Source organism: Muscardinus avellanarius (genome assembly GCF_963383645.1).
Source record: "Muscardinus avellanarius genome assembly, chromosome: 10".
Lineage (NCBI taxonomy): Eukaryota > Metazoa > Chordata > Mammalia > Rodentia > Gliridae > Muscardinus > Muscardinus avellanarius.
Window position 1 is genome coordinate 80,305,770 of NC_137796.1, and position 24,791 is coordinate 80,330,560.

Genomic DNA, 24,791 nt, shown 5'->3' on the forward strand with positions numbered 1-24,791 from the left:
AGGTGTGTAGGTCAGCAGGGCCCCTCTGCAGTGCAGGGTCCAGGTGAGAATGGACACCCTTGACAGCAGCCAGAAGCCTGGCCGGTACCTCTGTGAGCTGCAGTTAAATGCTCACAGGTGAGCGAAACCAGGTAAGGGGACTGAAATCTGATGGCCAGAAAAGCACCTGCATCAGGCACATAGCACCCCAGCTGCTTGCCAAAAGGAGAGAGTTCTGCGTAAATATGTGAAGGAGACTTTAAAACAATGTTGACATGTGACAGAACCTCAGCCCTGCCAGAGCATCTTTTTGAAATCTGAACTAAAAAAAAAAACAAAAAAAAAAAACCAGTAACCTCATCTCCTGTCCTGCAGGTATTGCCCTTGAGTCCTGGGGCCATCTGGGCAAGTCACAAGGGCAGGAGCAATTGCCTATGTTCTTGTACTTGTTATGTAACCAATCCAAAAACTTTTAAAAGCCTGATATAATGGTGCACACCCTGTAATCCTAGTACCTATGAGGCTCAGACAGGAGGATCATAGATTTGAGGCCAGGATCAACAATTTAGTGAGCATTCCTATTTCAAAGTAAAAAGGGAGAGGGTATGGCTCAATAGTAGAGCACCCTTGGGTTTGGTCCCTAGTACAAAAAAAAAAAAAAAAAACAAGATGATGTGTATGTGTTTCTGTGGTTCACAGTGCCCTTTCCTTTCCTGTTCCATCCATGTTCTCATCTTATCCTCGTGCCTCTTTCTTTTCTTTCTCTCTTTCTTTCTTTGTCTTTCTTTCTTTTTTGCAGTACTGGGGATGGAACCCACAGGCATTCTACCTCCAAACTACACCCCCAGCCCTATTTTTTATTCTTTATTTTGAAACAGGGTCTCACTGAGTTGCAAAAGGCTTCACTAAGTAGCATAGGCTGTCCATGAACCATAATCCTCCTGTCTCAGCCTCCCAAATGCTAGGATTAAAAGCATGTGCCAAGCTGGGCGTGGTGGCGCACGCTTGTAATCCCCGCGCTTGGGAGGCAGAGACAGGAGGATCGAAGCCAGCCGCACTGGCTTAAGAGACGCTGATTCCAAATAAAAATATAAAAATAGGTCTGGGAGTGTAGCCCAGAGGTAGAAGGGCTTCCAGGAACCCCACTACCACCAAAAATAAATAAATAAATATAAAAGCGTGTGCCACCACACCCAGCTTCTCATGCCACTTTCTTAAGGAAAGTGGCATTCTCCTGCACAGGTGACTGCCCAGTGCAAACGTCTGCCCCAAATTAAACAACTGAAAAGCAGTGGAGTAAAATTCAAACCCATTTGCTCTGCCAGTCTCACTCTTTTGGCTCTCAAGACCAGTCTTTCTAATCGCTTTCCTTAACTCCAGCACTTGATTTAAGAAAAGGATTTCCACGTCCAACCTGCTTCCAATTGCTTTCAGCAGAGCAGAGTGGCCCACTGCTTGTGTTAGGACTCTGGAGAAAATGGCAGGAAGCATCCAAAGACGCATCGGATGCCCACCCCAGACGCCTTAGATGGTCTCAGCAACAGAAACGGAATGAATTATGCAGTGTCATAACCTAATTCTCAGGCTGCAGCTGTTCATTGTCCCCTGCCTGCAGAGGAGTGAAGCCTGAGTGACAGTCACAGATTGTTTCTAACCACACTGAGTCCATTCTCTGAGGAGTGGCCAGCATATCTGAGCTGTCCTTTTGGTTTGGCACTGGTGGACAGTTAACACTGTGTGAGCTACCCTTGGCTATCATCTAGACTTGGATTGAATGCCAGTGGATTTTTTTTTTTTTTAATTCTCTGAGCCGGGTGTGGTGGAGCACGCTTGTAATCCCAGTGCTTGGGAGGCTGGGACAGGAGGAATTGCACAGGTTTGAAGCCAGCCTCAGCTACTTAGTAAGACTCTCAGCAACTTAGTGAGACCCTGTTTCCAAATAAAGTATAAAATAGGTCTGGGAGTATAGTCCAGAGGTAGAAAAGCCCCTGGGTTCCACCCCCAGTACCACAAAAAAAAAAAAAAAAAATTCCTCTAATATCCGCAAGTGTACTAAATATTGGGACAAGAAGGGTAGTTTTCTTCCCACCTGAGACTGAAAAAATGAGGCTTAACTAAAATTCTTTTTAATTATTGATGTCATATCCTGGTCAAAAAAGGACAAGTTGTGGTTATGTCTGAGCAGGCAGACATTGGAAATGACACCAGGAGGTTATCCCTAATAGTCAAGCTCTACAGTCATCCCCCTCCCTGGGTCCCTGCCTGGGGAGCAAAGGGGCCACTCCAAAGTGCCACATGCAGCCTGGGGCCTCCTTCTCCTTCACCCACACCTGCGAGAGCACAACTGGCTAGTCCTGAGGTGGACAGAGAAGGATGAGACCAGTCTACAAATGACGGCAGTCAGGAAACCTCTTCCCAAACATTTCTTTCCTCCCAACCCTGTGGGGAGCTCACAGTCCAGTGAACCAAGGGAAGCCTAACTCTGAGTCCAAAGCTAATGATGCCTTGTCTTTCAAAGACTATGAAAAGTATATCACTTTTCTACTTTAGAAATACCTTATAAACTCTTTTCTTATAAAATCTTATTTCAGTTTGTGAAAATATTCCTATACTTTCTGCTTTTTGAAATACCAGCCAGTGAACTGTTGCCTGCCTGGAGCGGAGTATACTTCAGGTAGCATAGATTATTTTGCATGGTAGTTGATGAGTTGCATGTGTAGTTAACCAGTATTTAGTAACGCTTACTGTGGTCTCTGGAATTACAGTGGTGAATAATCAAGTAATCAATATGTGAGCAAGATGCTTTCAGACAGGAATAAATGCAATAAAAACCAAATAGGTGGAGAGTGGGGCTGTGGGAGGCCTTTCAGAGGAGGACCACTAGGGCTGAGACCACAATGATGATGAGTCACTCATGGAGATCCAGGCTACAGAGGCCTGAACTTGAGCAGGCATGGTGTTTTCAGGAACAGAGCAGGACTAATGAAAGTAGGGGAGTGTTGATTGATTTACAGGAAAAAAAAATAGACATAGGATGGTTGTTACTAGTAGATTTTTTAAAACAACAGAAAGAAAAAAGCCACAAGACACAAAAAATCAACCCTGCACAATGGCCCTGATGAAAATGCAGTTCTACACTTAGGCTTTTTTGTTAAGGAGACAAGATACTATTTGAAAGTGGAAAGTAACCTTGCAGAAGAGCCAAGATGTTGATAGGTAGGTTCCTGAGCCATCCATTCACCGTCTGCACCCTGAGGGGCCTGACCTGCAAGAGGCTAAAGGGGTCATGGCCCAGGAGACATCATGAGGAGAAGGAAGAGCAGAGAAGAACCCCTTGGGTTCAGCTCCACTGTTCGTCTAAGGCTGACTGAGAGATAGAGGGCTGGGCATGCAGAGCAGGGAAAGGTGCAGATGGTGGTGAGCAAGCCTCCCAGAGTGCCGGCGGCTCTGCGGCAGCAGAATAAGAGAACACCAGGGGGACCAGACCTGCCAGCCACTGCCTTTAGACCACAGGTGGGCACTCACATAGGTGGCCCAGGGTAATGCCATAGTAGTTCCCCTTTGTCTACAGAGAGGACACACTTTAAAAATGTTCTCCTATGACTTCAGCCAACTAAGATAAGACAAAAGGAACTAAAGGCCAATCTCATATATAAATATTTATGAAAAATAAATAAAATATTAGCAAATAGAACTCAGGAGCTTATTAAATGCATAATACACCACAACCAAGTGGGGGCAAGTGACTGCCAGTATAATTTACCATTTTAGCAGGTCATAGGAGAAAATCCATTTCATTAGCTCCATAAATGCTTAAAAGGTACTTAATGAAATCGATATCCATCTTTTATTAAAAAGTCATAATAAGGACGGGCGTGGTGGTGCAGCTTGTAATCCCAGCATTTTAGAGGCAGAGACCAAGGGGATTGCAGTTCATGGACAACCTCAGCTACTTAGTGAAGCCTTTCGCAACTCAATGAGACCCTGTTTCAAAAATTAAAAGGACTAAAAGATAATTTTAAAAAATGAAGCTGGGGGTGTATCTCGGAGGTAGAATACCCCTGGGTTCCATCCCAGTAACACATACACACCCAAAAAATGGCATAGTGTTTGCATAGAATATAGACTCTTAGGTCGTCTCTAGATGAATTAACCTAATGCAAGGTAAATGCTGTGTAAATAGTTGTCATATTGTTTAGGTAATAATGACTAGGAAGAAAGCCTGTACACATTCAATACAGGCGCAACTTTTTCAGTATATTTTTGATCCATGGTTGATTGAATCCGCAGATGTAGAACCCACAGTTATGGAACCCGTGGATATGGAGGGCCAAGTGTGCTCTGTTTTAGTGGATCTGTGTTGTCGTGATTGTTTGAGTATTGAAATATGCACCAGCCTCTCCCTGGTGCCGGACGCCAGCACTTGGAGGCTCATGTGAAAGGAAATACAGTTTCTAGCTTGGATATAATTTCCTTTCCATCAACCTTGACCATGTCCTTTGAAGTTCCCCCATAAAAATTGTGCGTCAGCCCAGAGAATACCCTGAAATGATCTGTAGGGAACGGATTGAATAGACTATATATTCTAGGCCAAACTGAAATTATCTGCTGTTTGAAGTCAGAACAGAGCATAACACGGCACAGGTTAATAGATCAGAGGAAGCTGTTTTGTCAGCTCGTAAAAAGGTGAGGGAACAAAATTTTTATAATAAATCGTTCTGCTGAACAAACAATATATGCGTGGGTATTATGGACCTTAGAAAATAAATGATTTTAGACTAGTGTCAGGCTCCAGATACCAGGGTGGGAGTCGAACCTTCCAAATGAAAAACGTTTGGAAGATTGTTGACCCACTGAAAGCACATACAATTTAATTTATTATGGCCATGTAAGAAAGCATTTGTGTTTGTGATACTAGCCTCTGGGGGTTTTGTAGTACTTATTGAGGGAAGTTTGTCTGGGAGGATTGTTTTTGTGGGAGAGGGGTGTGCAGCAGTTTAAGGAGAGGATGGATGATGAAGACCCCGTAGAGGGTGTTCTAAGATGGGAGCAACTACCTTGGTCCAGCCTTGTGGATGAGATGGCTGCCCCTCGCATCTTCCAAAACCCTGACTGAAGTTTCACCTATATGTAACTAGTTGTATTCTCCTTGCCTGTTTAAAAAAGAAAAAAAAAATCCTCTCCAAAATATGAATAACAAGACGTTTTTGTATGCATATGTGTTACAGGGGATATAACCCAGGAGCATTCTACCTCTGAGCTAAACCCCAGCCCTATTTTATTTATTTTGCAATAGGGTCTCACTGAGTTGCTGAGGCTGGCTGCAAACCTGCAATCATTCTGTCTCAGCCTCCCAAGAACTGGGATCACAAACTTGTTCCACCACACCCGGTTTTAAAATAATAGTCTGAGTGGGGCATGATGTCACACTCCCTTAATCCCATTAGTTGGGAGGCTGAGACAGAAAGAATGCAGGTTCAAGGCCAGCCTCAGCAACTTAGCAAGGCCCTCAACAATTTAGCAAGACCCTGTTTCAAAATAAAAAGTTAAATAGGGCTGGAGAGTGGCTGAAAGGTAGAATTCCCCTGGGTTATATCTCTAGTACCAAAAAAGAAAAAGTATCCACCACTAGATCTTTTCATTGTCTCCTTCTGTGGTTTCTGGGCCTAGCTGTCACCAGGATATCTGGGATTAGATAGCATGCCCTACAACAGCAGAGCTCAGTGTTGTGGTTATCCTTTGAAAGCTTGGGAAAGACAGGAGTCACTCTTGCAGTGAAAGGTGAGTTGAGGCCCTTGTTATCACGTTCAGTATCTTGGTCATCTCAGTGTTTGCTTAGAAACCTAAGTTAGACTGACCAGGCGATAGAAAACTCAAAATGCATTTCCAGGGATTGCTTTAAACAGCTGAGAAGGCACCTTCCTGCTTAAATGTGACCAGTTTTTCATAAGTGACTTGAAATCTTCTGGAAATATTAGGCATTTCTTATTATTAAGAATCTCCTGAACTTCATAGCCATTCACAGAGAAGGCCAGAAGCTCCACGTTTGCAAGGAGACTCCCACGCCCACCCAGGCCCCTGAACTTAGCAGTCTCAGGGACCACTTCCCACCCTCTGAGAACCTTAGCCCTGCCCTCCAGCCTCTGCATGAGGCCAAGTCTCTTGGAACCCCTCTTCCTAGCACTGATGTGGACTGACCACCCTTCTACTCCAAACCCCCAGGATTGGAATTACACCCAGAGTACCTACTCCTCCAGATGCTGCTTCTCCCTCAGAAAGAAAGGCTGAGCTCTGGCCAGAGGGTAGAGGGACAGCAGAAGGAGTCATCAGCAAATATTCCCTGGGAGCCTGCGGCCCTTCCTTTCTATTTTTCTTCCTTTTTTCCTTCAGCAAAAAATCTATTGAACACCTACTGTGTGCCTGTCTTTCTGTTCAGTTTGTTATGAGACACCTGGCAGGGCTTGCTTCTCTACCTCCCCCGTGTCCAGTGCCATAAGGAGTCTCTGGTCCCTGCCCCCGGGTACCCGAGCACATGGCAGAATAGCAGCCCAGAGAACTGCCCTCTAAAAGACAGAGCCAGACCCGATGTGCATGTGATCTGACGCAAAACAAGCTTTAGAAATAGACTCGCTAAAACAAGATGTCAGGTAAAGCAAAAACAAGGAACAAGGTAGAAATGAACTAAGTGGGAATAAAGGTGTGAAAAGTTCCAGAAAACTAAGGAGCAAAGTTGGGTGTGGTGGCTCACGCTTATAATCCCAGCATCTGAGAGGCTGAGACAGGAGGGTCGCCATTCACCAACAGCCTCAGCTACTCAGTGAGGCCCTGTTTCAAAATAAAGAATAAAAAAAATAGGACTAGGGGTATAGCTTGGAAGTAGAATACTCCTGGGTTCCACCCCAGGACCACAAAAAAATAAAAAAGAATAAGCTGGGCTTGATGGTGCATGCTTGTAATCCCAGCATTTGGGAGGCAGAGACCAGAGAATTGGGGTTTGCAGACAGCCTCAGCTAATTAGCCACGCCCTTCACAACTCAATGAGACCCTGTTTCAAAAAATAAAAAGACTAGCTGGGCGTGGTAGCGCATGCTTATAATCCCAGCATTTGGATGGCTGAGATTTGAGGATCGCGGTTCGAGGACAGCCTTAGCGAGGACCTCTGTAACTTAGTGAGACCCTGTTTCAAAATAAAGAATAAAAAATAGGGCAGGGGGTGTAGCTCAGAGGTCAAATCTCCTGGGTTCAATCCCCAGACCTGCAAAATGAAAGAAAGAAAGAAAGAAAGAAAGAAAGAAAGAAAGAAAGAAAGAAAGAAAGAAAGAGGAGGGGTATAACTAGGCAGTGTGAGTATAGCCAAAGATAAGTGAGATCAAGTTAAAGAAACTTCCTAGAAGGCAGCAGGAAAGGATAAAGAAATAGAAAAATGGAAAGGAATGATTTAATGACAGATCTGAGTCCGCCAAAAACATCTTAACAATAGGAGTTCCGAACAGCAGGGAGAAAAAAATGTTTAAAATTGGCCAGAATTGAAGAAAGATGAAAGGGTCCACAGAGGACGAGACTGGGGCGATCAACCAAAGTCCTCACCTGAACGTATCCTTAGGGTCTGTCCACTCAGGCCCAGCCAGCTCTGCAAATGCACCCAAGAGAGAAGGGAGGTGGCGTCAGCCTCCTCCTCCCAACAGATTTTATTTGGGGTCCTCAACAACCACGCATTTCCATCATTTGGCAAGGCATGCAGGAACGAGGCCTGTGCCTGCCCCATCACTGGAAAGCTTGAAGGCATCACACATGGCCAAGGAGCCAGTGAATGTGAGGCGTCAGTCACTGGGGAAGATGCCCATGTATATCTGGACTTTGTTTAATACATGATGAATGCTTGTCTGGTTAAAGCTCAGAACTGGGCCTAAAAGTTGTGACTTGCCCTAAGAAAAGTTTATGAGCTTTCTGTGTCATCTTGTACCTGGGAGGTCCCTATCCGGGCTCTCTGTGCGGACCATGCTTCTCCTTTTCTGCTTTAATGATTCGTTTAACCCTTCATAGTCATTAGACTGCCTTGGCACAGCACTTTTCCTCTAAGATGAGGAGGTTTGGGTTTGAGTTGATGCCGTGGAACATTTTGTCATTTAAGCCGCTGACATCCCGACCCACCCCCACACACCTGGCGCTTCACAGCAGAGGCCCAGTTGGGTTTTTATCTCACAGAGACACTGTCTTTCCCCCATGACACCCTCCTAAAAATAGCTCCATTTAACTGGGCCATTCCACGATGGGCTGTTTTAGACTTTCCTCAGACCAGTCTAAAAGCTGGGTACTATTTCAGACATACACAATGAGTGCTGAACATGATCCCAATGCGTCTGCCACTGCAGTCAGGCTACGGGGAGCTGATAAGGCTGCCTCGAATCCCCCTGTGCAGTGACAGGCTGGGAAAGCCCCAGCCATGAGCACTGACCTGCCTGGGGGGCTCGAGACAGTGTTTTCAGCTCACAGCATTAAGAGAAGGTAAGCATCCTATATATGACACGCTGCTCAGTACCCATGAAGCCAGTCTCAGGAAGAGAGTCAATCCTGTCCAGGCTCCCTGGACCTGCCAATCGCCTGTAAGACAGAGCGCATGTACAACTTTGCCCTCTATCTTTAATGGAGTCCCCTTAGACATCCAGGAACTTAGGGTCAAGGGGGCACCAAATGAAAATTCAAAGCTAAGAAGAGGCTGTGGCACAGCCTTGGACAGAGCCACCAGGAGGTGAGGTGAAGGAACAGAGGCAGGCCCAGGAGGCGGCATGGACACTGCCCTGAGCCTGGGTGGCTCCACTCCTGCAAATGGTGCGAGTTGTCAGGCATGGGCCATGAGAATGTGTGGTGGGCAAGCCGACAGTGAGCAGAATCCCGGATGTGGAAGGGCCCTGGGTGCAGCCAAGGTTGAGATCGACTCCAGGGGGCAGCAGACCGCTCAGGTGTGCAGGGACCCAGAGCAAGACAACAGGAGGCTCCCACATTACAATCTGTTTCCCATGAACACTCAGAGTCTTTCTGGGTCACCATCAGTCTCAGCCTGAGGCCTCACTGGGGCCGTCACCAGAACCTGTCTGAAGAAACCGGAGTGGTGATTTGCCTGGTGTCCTGTTCCAACCTTCTGTACAGTGGGGATGAGTACCTCTCCCTCCATAGGACAGTAGGGCTCTGCTCTCCTCTCTCACAGTGATGTATGTTGAACTATGTATTTGCCTGTGCATTCTTCAAGGAAGTATATTTCAATGCAGGAAAAAATAATAAATAAGAACCTGGAGACTCCACTCTTGTGAACTCAGGGCCCCTGGCTTGTATTTCCATCCCTATCCACCCTCCTCCTGGCAAGGCCTTCACTGCCAAGGGCCTTTACCTAATGTAGCCACCCCCCACCCCATTCCTTCTCTTACTCCCATCCTGGCAAATTTTTACTCATCCTTCAAAACCCAACTTGCTGTTTACCTCCTCCGAAGCCCTTCCTGGCTCCTTCCAAGAATTCATCTCTCCCCTCTTTCCAGAGCACTTCATTCAGAGGTCTCCTCACACCCTTGACAGGACACGCCATATTTTGCAATTTGGGGGCTTTGCCTCCCCAACAAGATTAGGAACCCATTCAGGACAGGCCACCCCTCCTCCCACACATGTAATCATCAGAAGACTGAAAGAAGCCAACATACAGACCACTTCCAGAGGAGCCTCCCTCCATCCTCAACTTCAGGGACCCTGCCTTGCCTCTGGGGATGTGATCTCTCTCCCTTGTGCTGAGCTGAAAGCCTGTCATCGCCCTGAGCTTGCCTCGATGCCCACTAACCTGCTCTCTCTCACCTTCCCAGGGCCGACGAGATTGAAATGATCATGACGGACCTTGAAAGGGCAAACCAGGTAGGATGCTCAGACAGAAAGTTGTAATAGCACGCCCATTCTGCCATCTCAGAAGATGCTTTGCTGAGTCCGAAGGTTACTTATTCTTGGAATTTTTGCTTAACAATTCCTCAAAAGTCGACGCTTTTAATGATACTGTAAGAAGTTGGAAAATAAATGAAAAATCCCAGCATTATTTCCTTGGCAAGGCTTTGGAATGGCCCCAACATCTTGGTCTCCTGGTGAACATCTCCAAAGAGGTTACTTTTTTTTCCCACAGTTCTCTATCCCTGTGGCACCTATGGAGTCATGCAAGAAAGAGTTCTTTATCAACACCTTGCAGTGGGCTGCACCCACGCACTCTGGAGGGGCCTCACAGCTGACGTCCTCGTCCTCTGATAGATGCCTAGCAGGCAGACATGCCTTTTGGGAAATAGCCAGCATGGTGACGAGCACAAAACAAGCACACAATATCCAGTGGTTCTAAACACTCAGCTGCCTGAGAAATTTAGCCACTCTGAAAAACTCCTTCTTCCCCAGGTGCTGCAGTGCAGTGGTACATTTTGCTTTAGCAAATGATGCTGCTGCTTTGAAAGCAAGAGGGGGTTTTTGGGGTTTTTTTTTTTTTTTTTTTTTTTTTTGGCCCAGAGAAACAGCCAGAGCAGTGGAAGATTTCTCAGCTCACAAGGCTATGTGGCCTCTTCCCATTCACTTTCACAGCTGGGTTGTACATGGGACAAAAATCCTTCCAGGGTCCCTTCAGTCCCTATCTCCACCTTGCAGGAAGACCATGGGCTCCTGTGTTTGCAGGTGCTGCTCATCCAGACCTGGGCCAGAGCTGAGGGAATAGCAGCATCCATGTCCCTTCCTTGCCCAATAAAACCCACCAGAAATCTGAAACAGCTTATGCACAGGAATGGCCATGAATGAACGAATGAATGAATGGCTTTGTTTCATCCTTCAGGAGAACTTTGTGGGTGCAGCGTTGGGTCTTCAGACCCACACCTGAGATCCTGGGCCTGGCCCATAAGGTCCCTTGGAAACATGTGGCACGACTTGCCTGAGGCCTTACGTGTTAGTGATCCTAGCACTATTCAGAACTGCTAGCTGCTCCAGTATTTCTTTTACATCTAGCCCATTCTAACCTCATTGCCTGAGTCAATCCCGTAGCCACACAGTGGCCCACTGAGAGTACTGTTATAATTCCTACTTTGCAGTTGAGGAAACGGAGAACAGTGATTTGTCAGGTGCAGAACCAGGACCAAAATCCCCAAATTCTGGCTTTTGAGCCTGTGCCCTTGGCCACCACACCTCAAAACAGGAACATAGAGTGCCTGTCCCAGTAGCCTCATATAACTGTATCCATAGAAATGGAGTTTCTAGGATGTGGAAGACAGTACTGCCTACCTGTAGCAATTAGCCCACACCTGGAATTGTGGGGGGTTGGGTTTTTTGTTTGTTTGTTTGTTTGTGGTACTGGGGATGGAACCCAGGGGTATTCTACCTCTGAGATACACCCTCAGCAGTAATTTTTTTTTTTTTTTGAGAAAGGGTCTCATTGTGTTGCAAAGGGCCTCACTAAGTAGCTGAGGCTGTTCACGAACTGCGATCCTCCTGTCTCAGCCTCCCAAATATTGGGATTACAAGCCTGCGCCACTACGCCTGACTGACATTCCAGAAATGTAGTGTGGCTGTGGGATCGACTCAGGCAATGAGGTTAGAATGGGCTAGAAAACAGCTCCCTCAAGGGCATTCAGACTCCACTTGAAGACCAGGACAGGGAAGGGACCCTAACAAAACAAGCTAGAGGTTGGGGAACATTCCTGATCTTTGGGAAGCAAGGAAGAAGGCAATTCTTGAGGAATAATTTCAGAAACTTGGGGTCCTAAAGAACTAGAAATGGGACAGTTTAGGGTGGAGATCTTGTGATTTCTGTCCTTGCAGTTCTCAGGGCCAGCCAGTGGCCACAGTCTAGCAGGGCAGTGAAAGGGGTTGCGGTGTGGAGAAGCTCTCTTTGGCCTAGCTCTCAGAAGGTGCCACTGACAGAAATGAGCTACCTGTCATCACAGCTATGCAAGTAGATGTGGGTCTGTTCTCATAGAAAGTATAAGATGGGGAATCAAGCACAGAGTAGACAGAAGGGGGATTGAACTAGATGACTTCATAGGTCCCTTCTGAGCCTGAGGTCTAGGATTGTACAAGCATGTAGCAAACCCACTTGTATGAGAAGACATCTAAGGAAGAAAGATAAGCCCTGGAATATTGGAGGAATAATCCCTGAGAGGGGACAAAAACAAGAGGGAAAGGAAGTAAAAATCTAAAGGAAAAACCAAAGGCAATATTAGGCCTTACACTTGGAGGAAAGCTCCCTGGTGGGTGGACTTGAGGACTGTGTCTGGGCAGGCATGGAAAGTTGGGACCTGGAAGGGGAGAAGACTTCATCCTGAGAGCTGTGGGATCAGGACAGGATCCAGAGGTCACTTTGGTGCTCTGGAGGGCTTGCTGTGGCTAAACCTCAGAGAGTGAATGGGAGTGGAAAGCCCAAAGGCCAGGAGAAATGCAAGGGGCTGTGGTGACAGGACAGGGCCTGAAAGGACCGTTCTCGTGCAGATGAGCTGGTAAGCTGTACTGGAGCAGAGCTGCGCTCTGCCCCACACCCCAGTGCAGGCTCAGCGCACATCTGGACCTGCCGCTTCCCTACCAGGGAGGAGCAATTGCTAGTTCAGTGGTGGACAACGTTATTTTTTGCACTAGGTTTGTAGTCACGATGGAGACCCAAAGCTGTTTTATTAAGGAACTGTGTTAACAGGCAACAGTTGCCAATCAAGTTGAGGGTCTCCTTGACCCCTGTCTGTTCAACTACAAAGCGTTTACATTAATACTCACTGTCTTAAATGGACACCATAATGGTGCAGAACTTTTGAGACTGCAGTTAAGAAACTGCAACGCGGCCCTTGGAGTGCCGTGGACCTACTGGGCTTCCCTGCCCCTCCCTGCCCCTTCCCCTCTTCTAGAGCAGCTTGGACTTGAGTCTCAGGGAAAGCCATGGTGGTGGGGGGCCAGGAGGAAGTGGTTTCAGTTGTCCGGCCTGGTTTTTATGACCCCAGACTGCCCTAATGGAGGACCCTCCAGGTTGAGGTTAGGGGTGGAAACCACAGTTTAACCTCACTGGGGAGAAGCCAAGTGCAGAGAAACACAAAGAGCAAACGGAACTCAGCAGCATGTGGTGTTTTCTGGCTGAGGTTTCTGTGTTCTGATAAGGAAGGACGCCTGGAGTCACTTTGGAGTTCCAGCTGTGGCATTTCCTACTCATGCTGGCCTGGCAAATCCTCAGGCCTTTGGTGCCTGGCTTCCCCTGTGCACAGAATGAGGGTAGGGCTTTGTTTTTAAGCCCATTCACTGAGCAGATGTTTTTTTTGCACCTGTTCTGAGCAGGCCCTGTCAGTGATACTCATCCATGTCGGCCCCTTCTAAGTCCTGAGGACATTCTGGCCTCACAGGCTAAGTTAAAAGCCCTTTTCACTGGGCCAACCACATGTGTGAGAGGTTATGCCTTAGAACTCCTAGGAACCTTGGTTTCTCCGTGTCGTAAGTGGAACTTGCAGCCCCGTGGCCAGGTCAGGCCCACTCGTGGAGGGCCTCTGTGGCAGCAAAGATAAGAGGATTTGTTTGTCTGACTCTCCTGAAGTCAAGGCCAGTCTGTGACAGGCAGTGTTTGTGTAGGTGTATGTTCTGGTCCCAGCCTGCAGCATGTTCCGGGCAATGCTGGCCGCAGCTCTGAAAGGAGCTTCACTACAGGTGTAATGGCTTAGGACACGTGACAACAATAAGTTTCCAGTCGCTAGCCCATGATAGGCCTTCACACCTCCTTCCCACCGAATCACTAACAGGGTTCTCTCTGGCAGCTAGGATGGTCTTTGGCCACATGGAAGAGACACAACCCACATCAGCTGATAGGGCTGCTTTGTCCCCAAGGGACATGCTCAGCTCAGGTGTCCCAATGTTCAAACTGGATCTTAATGGCCATACATACGAAGAGGACAAGAGAAAAAACTCTAGAACCAAGAAGGTGGACTTTAGGGTCTGAGACTCTGCCTTCACCTCCTCTGTGTCCTTTGTAGGATGTTTCTCCCACATATTTTATGAATCCAGTCACTCACACCTGAAGGTCCAGGTGGAGCCCACCTGTGACTATTGGGCTGACCAGCATCGTATGGTGGGAATCGGCATCGTTTGTTAGACTGACTCTTGACAGGAGGAATTCTTGAGCGGGTTTCACTAGCTGAGGATGTAGGTGTTTATCTTAAGAACCAACTTACAGTTTTCAGTAATTTTTCCTTAGACAGCCATCCATCTGAGACATAACCTAGTAACCCAAGGCCACACATACACACAGCCTTAGTAACTCCTCAATGTTACCAACACAGGTTAGGCATAGCCAACCCTCAGCTTCTAGGACCTCATTGGCCCTCAGCCATCTTGGAGGGTGGCTGCTCTTTGTCATATTGGTCAAGATTGCCACAAAAAGGTGTGTGCTGTCCTTGTTCACCCACATGCCCACCTCCTCTACTTCTCATGTGAAGAGATAAGTCAAAAGCAACTTTGTCTGTGACTTGGGAATTGCATGCAAATGCACTTCGGTCAGTGACTAGCTAGAGCCCATGTTCTGTGACATCAGCCTTCATGCCCACCTGAGAGCCTTGCAGGCTCCTGGGGACTCCTCATGAACCTGCCATCCAGGTTGTTCCACAACCCTTCAGAGCTACTGTGACACATTGGAGGCATGAGGTGCATGCCACCTGGTTGGCTGCTGCCAAAACAGCCTCTCCAGTAGGTGTAGAAATATTTTTCGTAAGCAGGGCGTGGTGGCACACGCTTGTAATCCCAGCATTCGGGAGGCTGAAACCGGAGGATTGCAGTTCGCGGACAGCCTGAGCTACTTAGTGAGGCCCTCTGCAACTCAATGAGACCCGGTTTCAAAATAAAGAATAAAAAATAGGGCAGGAGGTATAACTCGGAGGTCGAATGCCCCTGGGTTCCACCCCGAGACCCGCAAAAAAAAAAAAAAATAAATAAATAAATAAATAAATAAATAAATAAATAATTTAAATATTTTTCGTAGTAAGACAGATAGGAGATGTGTTAAAATATATCTTAACCAATTAAGTCTCAAATTTTCAATTCTACAAATATTTCAATGAAATTGAAACCGATTCATTAAATTACGGTAAAAATTATAACCTAGAGGTCATATATATATATTTCTATTAACATTAACATTATTATACCCTTCCTATTATTATATAATTTTATGTTATGTAATTATTTACTATTTTTAAATTCTTATAGGTGTTTCACATTTTTGACAATGGTCAAAATGGATTAATTCAGGCAGTCATGAAGATTTTATGCCCAAGAATTCAGATGACTAGCAAGAAAAGAATATATTTTTCAGTTATATGCCTAGCAGAAAAGCTTGGAAATAAACTGAGGGAAATTAAAGAGGAAATTTGGTGATCTGCACCATCCATGGTTTCATTTTGGTTCCATTTGGAGCAAAATCACCATGAGGAAATGCTTGAGCATATACAGGCCAGCCAGGCACCTTGTGAAGTAGATTCAGCACAATTCCCTAAAATGTGGGGCAGGTGGCCACCAGCCCCAGCCTGGGCAGACATAACTGCCCTCAGAGAGATCCCAGATCTCTGTGGGCAAAGCAGCTAGATCTAATGCTGCCACCACCGAGTTGCTCAAAGCTACTAAACCCTTCCTGACACAACTAGATTGGCCAGTGAGCACCAGCTAACTTCTGTCTTAACAATTAGTAGACACACCCTGTCTAACCACAAAAATAAGAAAACACATGAATAGCCCTGCTCAACCAGGCTTTCCTCATTAATCTCTTCTCTCAGTAAACTATACCTCGCAAAATACCTAAGTGTCATGCCATTCTAGATCCACGTGCCCAATTTCACTAACTGCCGTTAACCACCTGTCTTAGAGTTCATCTCAGTCATAATTGTAAAACCAGGGCAAGCCAGTTGGTAGACAGCTTCAACATAAGTTCCTTGTTGAACTCAGAAGGCACTGTGCTCCTGTTTTACAGATGGGTAACTAGCTCTCCAGGGTGGCAGGCACTGGAGTGACTATCCTTGCCACCCAGTGGAAGCTGATTGGTAGTATCATTGGAAGTAGCAATGGTTCTTTGGGAATTATAGGCAAATGATGAAAAGGTCCACTCACTTTTCCTGTAGACCCCAACACCGGCCTGTGCTGCCCACCCTCCTCTGTGTAGCTGAAAACCCAGCATTGACACTTGAAAACATTGCCTGGTTAAGGGTTAAATATGGTTGAAATAAGCCTGGCCCTTACAAAAGAAGTGGCATTTACACCTAGTACGTTTATGGAAATGCTTACCAGGGAAAACAGCTCCAACATTGTGCCTGGTTTTAAGAAGAGAATGGCCAAAGTGTCTTTAATTCACTGTTTACCCGTGAGAATCACTCCCAGGAGTAATCCTGCAATAAAATCTTCTTGGTCTATGAGAATAGAAAGAAATTGAATCAGAAGACTCTATTTCCACTGGTATTTATTCAGTCTGGGAAATTCAGTGGGCCGGAGCATTAGTATCAGCAGGGGATTCCTTGCTCCTAGCGTTAAATTACTGTCATAATCGCTCAATTATTTCTTCCTTGTACTGTTTAAAATAAAAATCCATCACATTCTATGTTTTTTTTCGAGCATTTATTAGGTTGAGTGTTTAGGAAAATCAATTATAGTCAGTCAGGCATGAATTGATGAATGTTCTTGTAATAATTGTCAGTTGTTAAACCAAATGTACTTTCTCTCTTTGCCCCTTTTCATTTCCTTCAGAGGGCAGAGGTGGCTCAGAGAGAAGCGGAGACCTTGAGGGAGCAGCTCTCGTCGGCCAACCACTCTCTCCAGCTGGCCTCCCAGATCCAGAAGGCGCCGGACGTGGTGGGTAGCCCAGCCTGTGGGGCCTCTGCCTGCCAGGCCTCTGCACCCTTAAGTTACAGCTGCTTTCTTCTTTGGGTTTTAATGCCTCTTTTTGGAATAACATTTTAACCAGTACCGATTGTTCAGTGGAAATACTTTTAACAACTTGGGGCTGGAACTTGGTAGAGTTGAAGGAAGAGCTTTGCCCATGACGCCCAGTTGCTCCATTGTCAGCGTGATGTCTCCTGGTACCAAGAACACCTTTACCAGCTGGACCTGGGGTAATGCTGACACAGGAGGGGACCCCAAACAGGAGGCTCTCCAAAATTCTCCTGGGAAGTTGAGGGTTTGTTCTTTTCTTGGATGTGTCCTTCTATGGGGAGGAAAGTCCACATGAACTGGGGTAAAAAACAGCCTGCCCCAGGTGTGCTCAGTTGCTGGACTTTCACCTCACACACAAGTGTCCAAGAGAAGCAAGGCACAGGTCTCTGTCCTTTTTGCACCTCTGGCTTTGCTAAAGTTAACAAAAAAAGAGCTTATAGTCAGAACTGTCCCAGCTTGGTCAAAATATCTTCATACCACCAGCTTCCAGACTCCTCTCGTGCTACACCGTGACATACAGTAGCGAGGTAGCTGAGACCTGAGATGTTGGCACCTCCAGGGTCAGACTCCAGCTCGGCATCTCTCAGCTGGGAAAAGTGGCTTAGCTTCCCTGTGTCTCAGTTTCTTCATCTGTAAAAAGGGGTTTTACAAGGACTCACAAAGTTATTGTGAGCCAGGTGCCTAGAACAAGGCCTGGCACATTGAGACCCCAGAAAACTTTAAGTTTTTTTTTTTTTTTTTTTTTGAGCATTTATTAGGTTGCCTTCCTTTGGTTGGCACCATTCTCCTTGATCCCTCAGTTTCCCCATGTGCAAAGTAAGGATTAAGTGACCCTAACAAAGGTCCCTTCCACTCTGACAGAAAGTCTCTAATAGTTACTGGTGTCCTTTGATTTAACAAGGACTCATAGACTTTGTTGCGTGCCCACTGGTAATGTTGCCTAGAAGTAGAAAACCCCTGGGTTCAATCCCCATTACTTAAAAAAAAAAAAAAAGAAAGAAAGAAAGAAAGCTATTGGTTGGGCTGGGGATGTGGCTCAGTGGTAGAGTACTTGCCTAGCATGCATAAAGCCCTCAGTTTGATGCCCCCCAGCACCTTAAAAAAATTGAATAGATTTTAGGGTTTTTTCTTTAAATTAACATTAAATACAGCATGATTTAAGCATCTCAGGATGTATAAAAAAGGTTTCCATTAAGGAGCCAACGAGTCCTTCATACTTCATGTTCTCAGTACTTACTTTGAACTGAAACTTTGGCTATTCCTGTACCCTCCCCCAAGGTCAGCTGCAGGGGTATAGTGCCAGGGCCAAGACAGGAAGAAGCCCTCAGGGCCAATGCCAACAGCTTCTCTGGCCCCTATGGCTGCCCTTGGTGCTGCAGAGGAAGCCATCCATTCTAACATGTCTAGCAGGACTCCTAGGCTAAATGTTTTGATTACAAAGAACTCTGGCACCATCCTAGACTGTAGTAACCAAAACATTTCAAGAGGAAATGAATGTTGTTGCAGGTAGAGTAAGTTGCAGGTCCTGAGGGTGCTCACACACTTCATCGCTGGCTGCATGCAGTGTTTACCTGGCATTGACTCAGTCTTCCAGGAGTGGCCTGCCGGGCTCCCCCAGCTCCACATTCCCACATAGGCCATGAGCTTCAGCTACAGCCAACGCAGAACCTGGGCCAACAGGAAAATAGTCTGTTGGCCTTGGTTGGCAGATCTCAGCCAAGAAACATAGAGTCCATAGATTTATCAAAGGCCAAAACCCATCTGATTGGTGCTTCAGCGGAACTACAGTCTTGGAAAGAGAGCGCTCGCTCAACGAGCGCCTGCTTCAGGTGTGCAGCTGAGTGGGCTTTATCTGATTATTTCGTTTCTGCCTCGTGACACCACAGTTGTTAGAGGAAAGTTGTATTATCATCATTTTACAGGTAAGGAAATTAAAGCTCAAGAAGAGTTGAGTAACTTGCCCAAGGTCAGACAGCTAGACAGTGACCAGGCTGGCCAGGGATAGTGTTGCACATCTAAATCCCAGCTACTTAGGAGGTTTAGGCAGAAGGATCACAAGCTCAAGAACAGCCTGAGCAACTTAGCAAGACCCTGTCTCAAAATAAAAACTAAAAAGGATGTGAGGCTGTAGTTTAGTGGTACAAGACCCTGCATCAATCCCCAGTGCTAGAAAAGAAAAGAAACGGAAAATGGTCAGGCTGAATAGTGGACCTCAGTCTGTCCCACCCCATAGGTCACTTTCTCCTGAATAGCCTACTGCTCCCTCACAGACTTTGAGACAGTATTCATGGAAGTCTAAACCATTTTCTGCTGGTCCAGGTTCTGTGTTGGCTGCAGCTAAGGCTTGCAGCCTATGTGGGAATGTAGAGCCAGGGGAGCCCATGAGTATTTGTAAACAAATATTAGTGCAGGGCTCTGGTGTGCCACCCAGCTACCTTTTCGAGCCTAAACCATTAGAAAATATACCTGTCAAGCTGGACATGGTGGCACATGCTTGTAATCCTAGTACTTGGAAGGCTGAGACAGGAGGATCACAGGTTTGTGGACCTCTGCAACTTAGGCTCTATTTTAAAATAAAGAATAAAAAAAAAAAATGAGCAAGGGAGTGTCACAGTACCACAAAAAGGGAAGGAAGGGGGATGGAGTGGCAAAAAAAAGGGGGGGGGGGGGAAGGAAGGGAAGGAAGGAGCCAAAGAGGGAGGAAAGGAAGGAAGGGAAAACCTATCATGAGCATACCTGATTGAATCCCACCAACTTTGCTCTCCTGGGGCTCCACCTAGTATGGAGTCTAGAGTGTGCTTTGCTCTCCTAGACTATGTGAGAGTCACATGGGAGCTTTAGAAAATGTAAGGGTTCTAGGCCTACCTGTAGAGCCTGGGTCTCGGGGCCTTTGAATCCTGCCAGGGCTCAGGGTCAGGACATAACAACAGGCATTGTCACTGGGGGTAGCTGTCAAGTCTATACAGCATGAGGCTCCAGGCTTCCAGGACCCATAGGGCATCCTACATGTCCTTCAGGGCCCTGGTGGCTTAGGATTCCAAAGACTATACATAAGGATGCTCATCTCAGTCTAAAAGTATAAAAAATGAATTATTTCAGCTGGGGAAAATGGTGATGCACACTTCCAAAAGGAAAAGTGAACCTCTTTCTAATGTCAGGTTCCATCACATTTTGTCCCATATGGCTGAGTGGGGTGTTGGACAGGCGTGAGGGAGCCAGTGATCCTCGCTTATCACATCTCAAGTCATGAGCTCAGTGGCATCTTAACTGCCTGATACCCACCCCCTGGAGTGTGCAAGGCTTCCCCTTTCTTGTTCACTCTGTTGCATAGATTTCCTTTCTAGATTATGTTCATGTCTCCCCTCTGGACTGAGAGAGGCCCCATTTTATCATTCAGGTTCAGACCTTTTCATCACAGCCCTTAGTCATTCCTTGGGCCCTTCTCTGTGTCTTTCATAGCTCTTCACTGTGTTGTTACACCACCAGAGGTGCCCACCAGCTGTGTATGAGATAGGGATGAGCACCGGTTTGGGTTAAAGGGTTAGACAGTCTTCTCTGTCACTCCTCTAAGATCCTACCACTTTGGAGTATGTTATGTCATCAGCAAGGCTGATTACATAAGGAAATTATGTATTAAGGAATTTTAACTCGGATTCCTGAAAACCAGGTGACATGTCCAAGGTCCTATAAGGACTGCCTGTTCCCAGGTCCCCAACTTGGGTTCAGACCAGCACCAAGAGCTGTTGTTTTCAGGCATGTTATTTAAACCACTTGTCCCTGATACATGAATTAGAACTTGCCCAGTATAAAACTCATATCAGCTCTTGCTGGCTTTGCAGACTGCCTGATAGCCCTAGAAGCAGTGTCGGTGGCTGGCCTCCCTCAGGATGGAAGATTGACTAAATGAATTAAATTAGATGGCACGGTTCAGTTTCCACCTGTTGTCAGCCTGGTCACCCGTCCCCTTCCTGTTCTAGAGCCTCTCAGGGGCCAGGACAGCCCAGCTGGGGTCATCCAACATGGTGCTTTCCAAACTCTGAGGACACTTCTGTTTTTTAAATTTCCATTCTATTACAGATTGGTAGTTTTATAAAAGACAGCAAAAAATGTCACCAAAATGTCGAAATGGCTCTAAAGTTTCTCACACCAACTCTCCATTTCTGTACTTGCCTTTCTGTGCTCCAGCACACTGGTCACTTGGCAGCAGTGCCTGGTGGACAGGACAGTTGGGACGAGCTGGTCAGCACAGGCTGTGCCATGTAAATAAGCCAGCAGGAGATGTTCAGGGCCACATGCCCATCTGCTGCAGGTCAGAGAAATGAGCAGCGTGTCTTGCAGTATCACACAAATTGGAGAAGCAGAAAGGAGTCGCTCCTAGGCACACAAAACTTTGCAGTCTTAAATGGTGAAGGAGAGAACTGTAAACAGTTATTTTCTGGGCAATTGGCTTTTCCCAAATATGAAAATCCAGTGATATGCACATCGTGCATGCAATGGTCTTGCAACTAGGGCCACGGCTGCCGCATTTTCCACCCCAGCATAGGCAAGATCAAGGTATGAAGCATCACACATCAGAGCAGGGCAGGTGGGGGTGGCGGCACTCCACGCTGCACCGACGGCCACCCCAAGTCTCTGCTGTCTCAGAGGCCATGGAGCCCTGTCTGGGTGGTCATACTAAGAAGTGCTCTGCCCCGCAGAAAAGCCTCTGGTGTCATTCAGGAATCGTGGTTGCTTTTTTTTGTGTGTTTGTGTGTGCAGCACCAGGGTTTGAACCCAGGGTCAGTCTTCCTCCAAGCTACATCCTTAGCCCTATTTTTATTCTTTATTTTGAAACAGGGTTTCACTAAATTGTATAGGGCCTCACTAAGTAGCTGAGGCTGGCTGCAAACCTGCGATTCTCCTGTCTCAGCCTCCCAAGCGCTGGGATTACAAACATGCGCTACCATGCCTGGCTTCATGGTTACTTTTTTTTTTTTTTTTTTTTTTTTTTTTGGTGGTACTGGGGTTCCTGGAAACCCTTCTACCTCCAGGCTATACTCCCAGACCTATTTTATATTTTTATTTGGAAACAGGGTCTCTTTAAGCCAGTGAGGCTGGCTTTGAACCTGCGTGATCCTCCTGTCTCCGCCTCCCAAGCGTGGGGATTACAAGCATGTACCACCATGCCCACCCTATTCTTTATTTTGAAACAGGTCTCACTAAGTTGCAGAAGGCCTCACTAAGTAGCTGAGGCTAGCCACAAACCTGCAATCCTCCTGTCTCGGTCTTACAAGTACTGGGATGACAAGTATGTGCCACCATGCCTGGCTTGTTTTGGTTATTTTTTATACTGAACAAGTAGAGCAGGTGGGGGTAAAAAAAAAAAAAAAAAGTAAGTTAAAAAAAAAAAAACTTTAGTCATCCTAAGAATTTCTAAGCAAAGGAACCCTAAGCATACATCTTCCACACTAACTTTAAGGGGAAGGCTTAGCTCTAAGGATGAATTCATCAAATCAAGATCTCAGCTTCTGTATAATTTTATAACGAATGCAAAGGATATCAAGTCCCACCCTGGAATAGAAAAGCTAAGTGCTTCCACATCATGCCAGGCCCCCTTCCCCGAGCCACACTGCTGGCTCTTCCCCTGGCTGGAGCACTCTTCCCACCAACCACCTCCTTCAGATGTCTGCTCACATGACCCCAGCCCAGTGAGGCTTCCTAACCATCTTTATGAAGTCTCCAGCTTCCCACTGCACTGAAGCTCACTCTTCTGCACCTGAACTAGACGAAAGCCCAGCAGCCTGAGGAGTTCCTGTCCACACCCCGAGCTGAGGCATGTTCCCTTGTCACGCAGGCTGTGCTGCACTGACTCTGACTCCCATGCCCTCCACTTTGCTTTTTCTATAGTACTTGTCACCACCCCACACTTTCAGTTTCCAGTAAGTCTACTTAGTAATTCTCACCATCTTGCCCTACCCCACTGAACTGTGAGCCCCATGAAGACAGGAACTTCTGTCATTTTGTTCTCTACCATATTCCCAGTACATGTGTAGTCTGAAAAATTATTTGTCCAATGGAGAAATGCAAGTGGTAGCCAACCACACAGATAGATGACATGGGGAGGGCACATGAGCAAGGGCCAGCGTGATGTACTCTGCACTCACCGTGAACGTCCTGAAATCTTTGTGGTTTCTGCCTCCTTTGCCAACACTGACCGTGCTGAGCACCCACCCCAAAGCCAGTGCAGTTTTGTCATTTCTTTCCTCCTTCCCAGGAGCAGGCCATAGAGGTGCTGACACGCTCCAGCCTTGAAGTTGAGTTGGCCGCCAAAGAGCGGGAGATTGCCCAACTGGTAGAGGATGTGCAGAGACTCCAGGCCAGCCTCACCAAGCTTCGAGAGAACTCGGCCAGCCAGATCTCCCAGCTCGAGCAGCAGCTGAGCGCCAAGAACAGCACGCTCAAAGTAAGAACATTGCAGGGGCCTGGATGGACATATGCACACTCTCTGCCTTCCTTGTCCTGACAGTAGACAGGGCTACTTTGAACCCCACTCTTGGCTCTAGCAAGGACATTTCCCTCTCAACAGGCTACTCCTTGAATACACCACAAGTTTCCCCTGGAGCTTAGTAAAAATCCCTGCCTGCTTGAGTCTAACCACTATACAGCTTTCCCCCTTGAGAACTGTGAAGACTGGATGCCTGGTACTCCACCTGGAGCTCCTGTGTGCTCCTTGCATGAGTCTGGAATGTTTGTCACAGTCACAGGCCATCTATGTAGATTGCGCCCTTCATCCAGCTCTGGCAGGCTTCCTGCACCTGAACTAGATGAAAGCCCAGCAGCCTGAGTACATCCTGTCCAAGCCTCGAGCTGAGGCATGTGCCCTCGTCACGCAGGCGTGTGCCGCAGCACAGTGGCCCAAAACTTGGTGCTGCTCAACACAGAAAACCTCTTGGTGTCTCTTCCCTCCCAGGTAGACCTACTAGATAGCCTAGCAGAAACTAATTTCTTGGGCTTCCTTGTAAATTTGTATCCCAAATGCAGAACCCAGACCTTTTTTTGGAATCAAGTAAGAGTAATAATGATACTTGAGTATTTTCAGACTGTGAATCAAATGTAATTGGAAAACTGTTCTAGACCCTAGATTTCTAAGGATCAGAGCCAGGAGACTCCTGGAAGGATCTTCCTTGGCAGATGAGAAGTCAGGACCAGAAGGGCGCTAGGCCCCAGCTATAGCCTGGAGGATCTCCTCTACCAGTATACTCTGCACAGGGCTGTTCTTTATCTGCTCATTGGATGTATGACTGAATGAGTGACTGACTATAATATTTATTGTATACTAAACAAGTAGATCAGGGTTAGTTATAAAAATTTAAAGAAGCCAGGTGTGATAATGCATACCTATAGTCCCAGCTACTCAGGAGGCTAAAGCATGAGGATCAAAAATTTGAGGCTAACTTGAGCTACTTAGCAAGACCCCATCATCTCCAAAAGGAGAGGAGAAAGGGAGGGAAGAAGGAAGGAAGTAGACTTTTTCTTATATAAAGTAATTGTAGAATGTAGTTAAGCCCTTTTTGGTTTTTTTAAGTAGGGATTTTACCTCTCCACACATAACCAAGTTTGACCCAGAACTAAGTTTGCCTCCAGTTTGCTGCTGACACTGGTGGCACCCACTGCCCACCCTTGCCAGTTTCATCTTTTCCTCTTGGGGTGGATTTTATCCTCCTAAGAAGCTGCCAGGAGCCCAGGTTCCTCTGAGGAGGCAGCCCCACAGACTTTGATCAGATAGTTGAAACCTGGCCACATCCCTCGCTAATCATGGAAAATTTCTCTGGCATCTCTTCCTCTCTTACCAGCTTGCCTGATGAGTACTAGGACTCATTTTTTTTATTTCTAGATTAAGT

The 24,791-nt window shown here is 46.6% G+C and overlaps 1 protein-coding gene across 17 annotated transcripts in view; it reads left to right on the top strand.

Moving 5' to 3' along the window:
* The window catches only part of CUX1 (cut like homeobox 1), a gene marked incomplete at both ends in the record, with an annotated part of 398,444 nt that overhangs the window by 281,369 nt on the left and 92,284 nt on the right, over window positions 1-24,791 (top strand). For 8 of the 17 annotated variants that reach the window (XM_080702647.1, XM_080702649.1, XM_080702655.1 and 5 more), the window contains 3 exons: window positions 9,825-9,873; window positions 16,726-16,830; window positions 23,171-23,353. In XM_080702647.1, the coding sequence (XP_080558773.1) occupies window positions 9,825-9,873; window positions 16,726-16,830; window positions 23,171-23,353 (337 nt within the window). Of the gene's footprint in view, window positions 1-9,824; window positions 9,874-16,725; window positions 16,883-23,132; window positions 23,354-24,791 lie in introns of all 17 variants that reach the window. The other 9 variants (XM_080702646.1, XM_080702650.1, XM_080702648.1 and 6 more) reach the window with 2 other exon arrangements.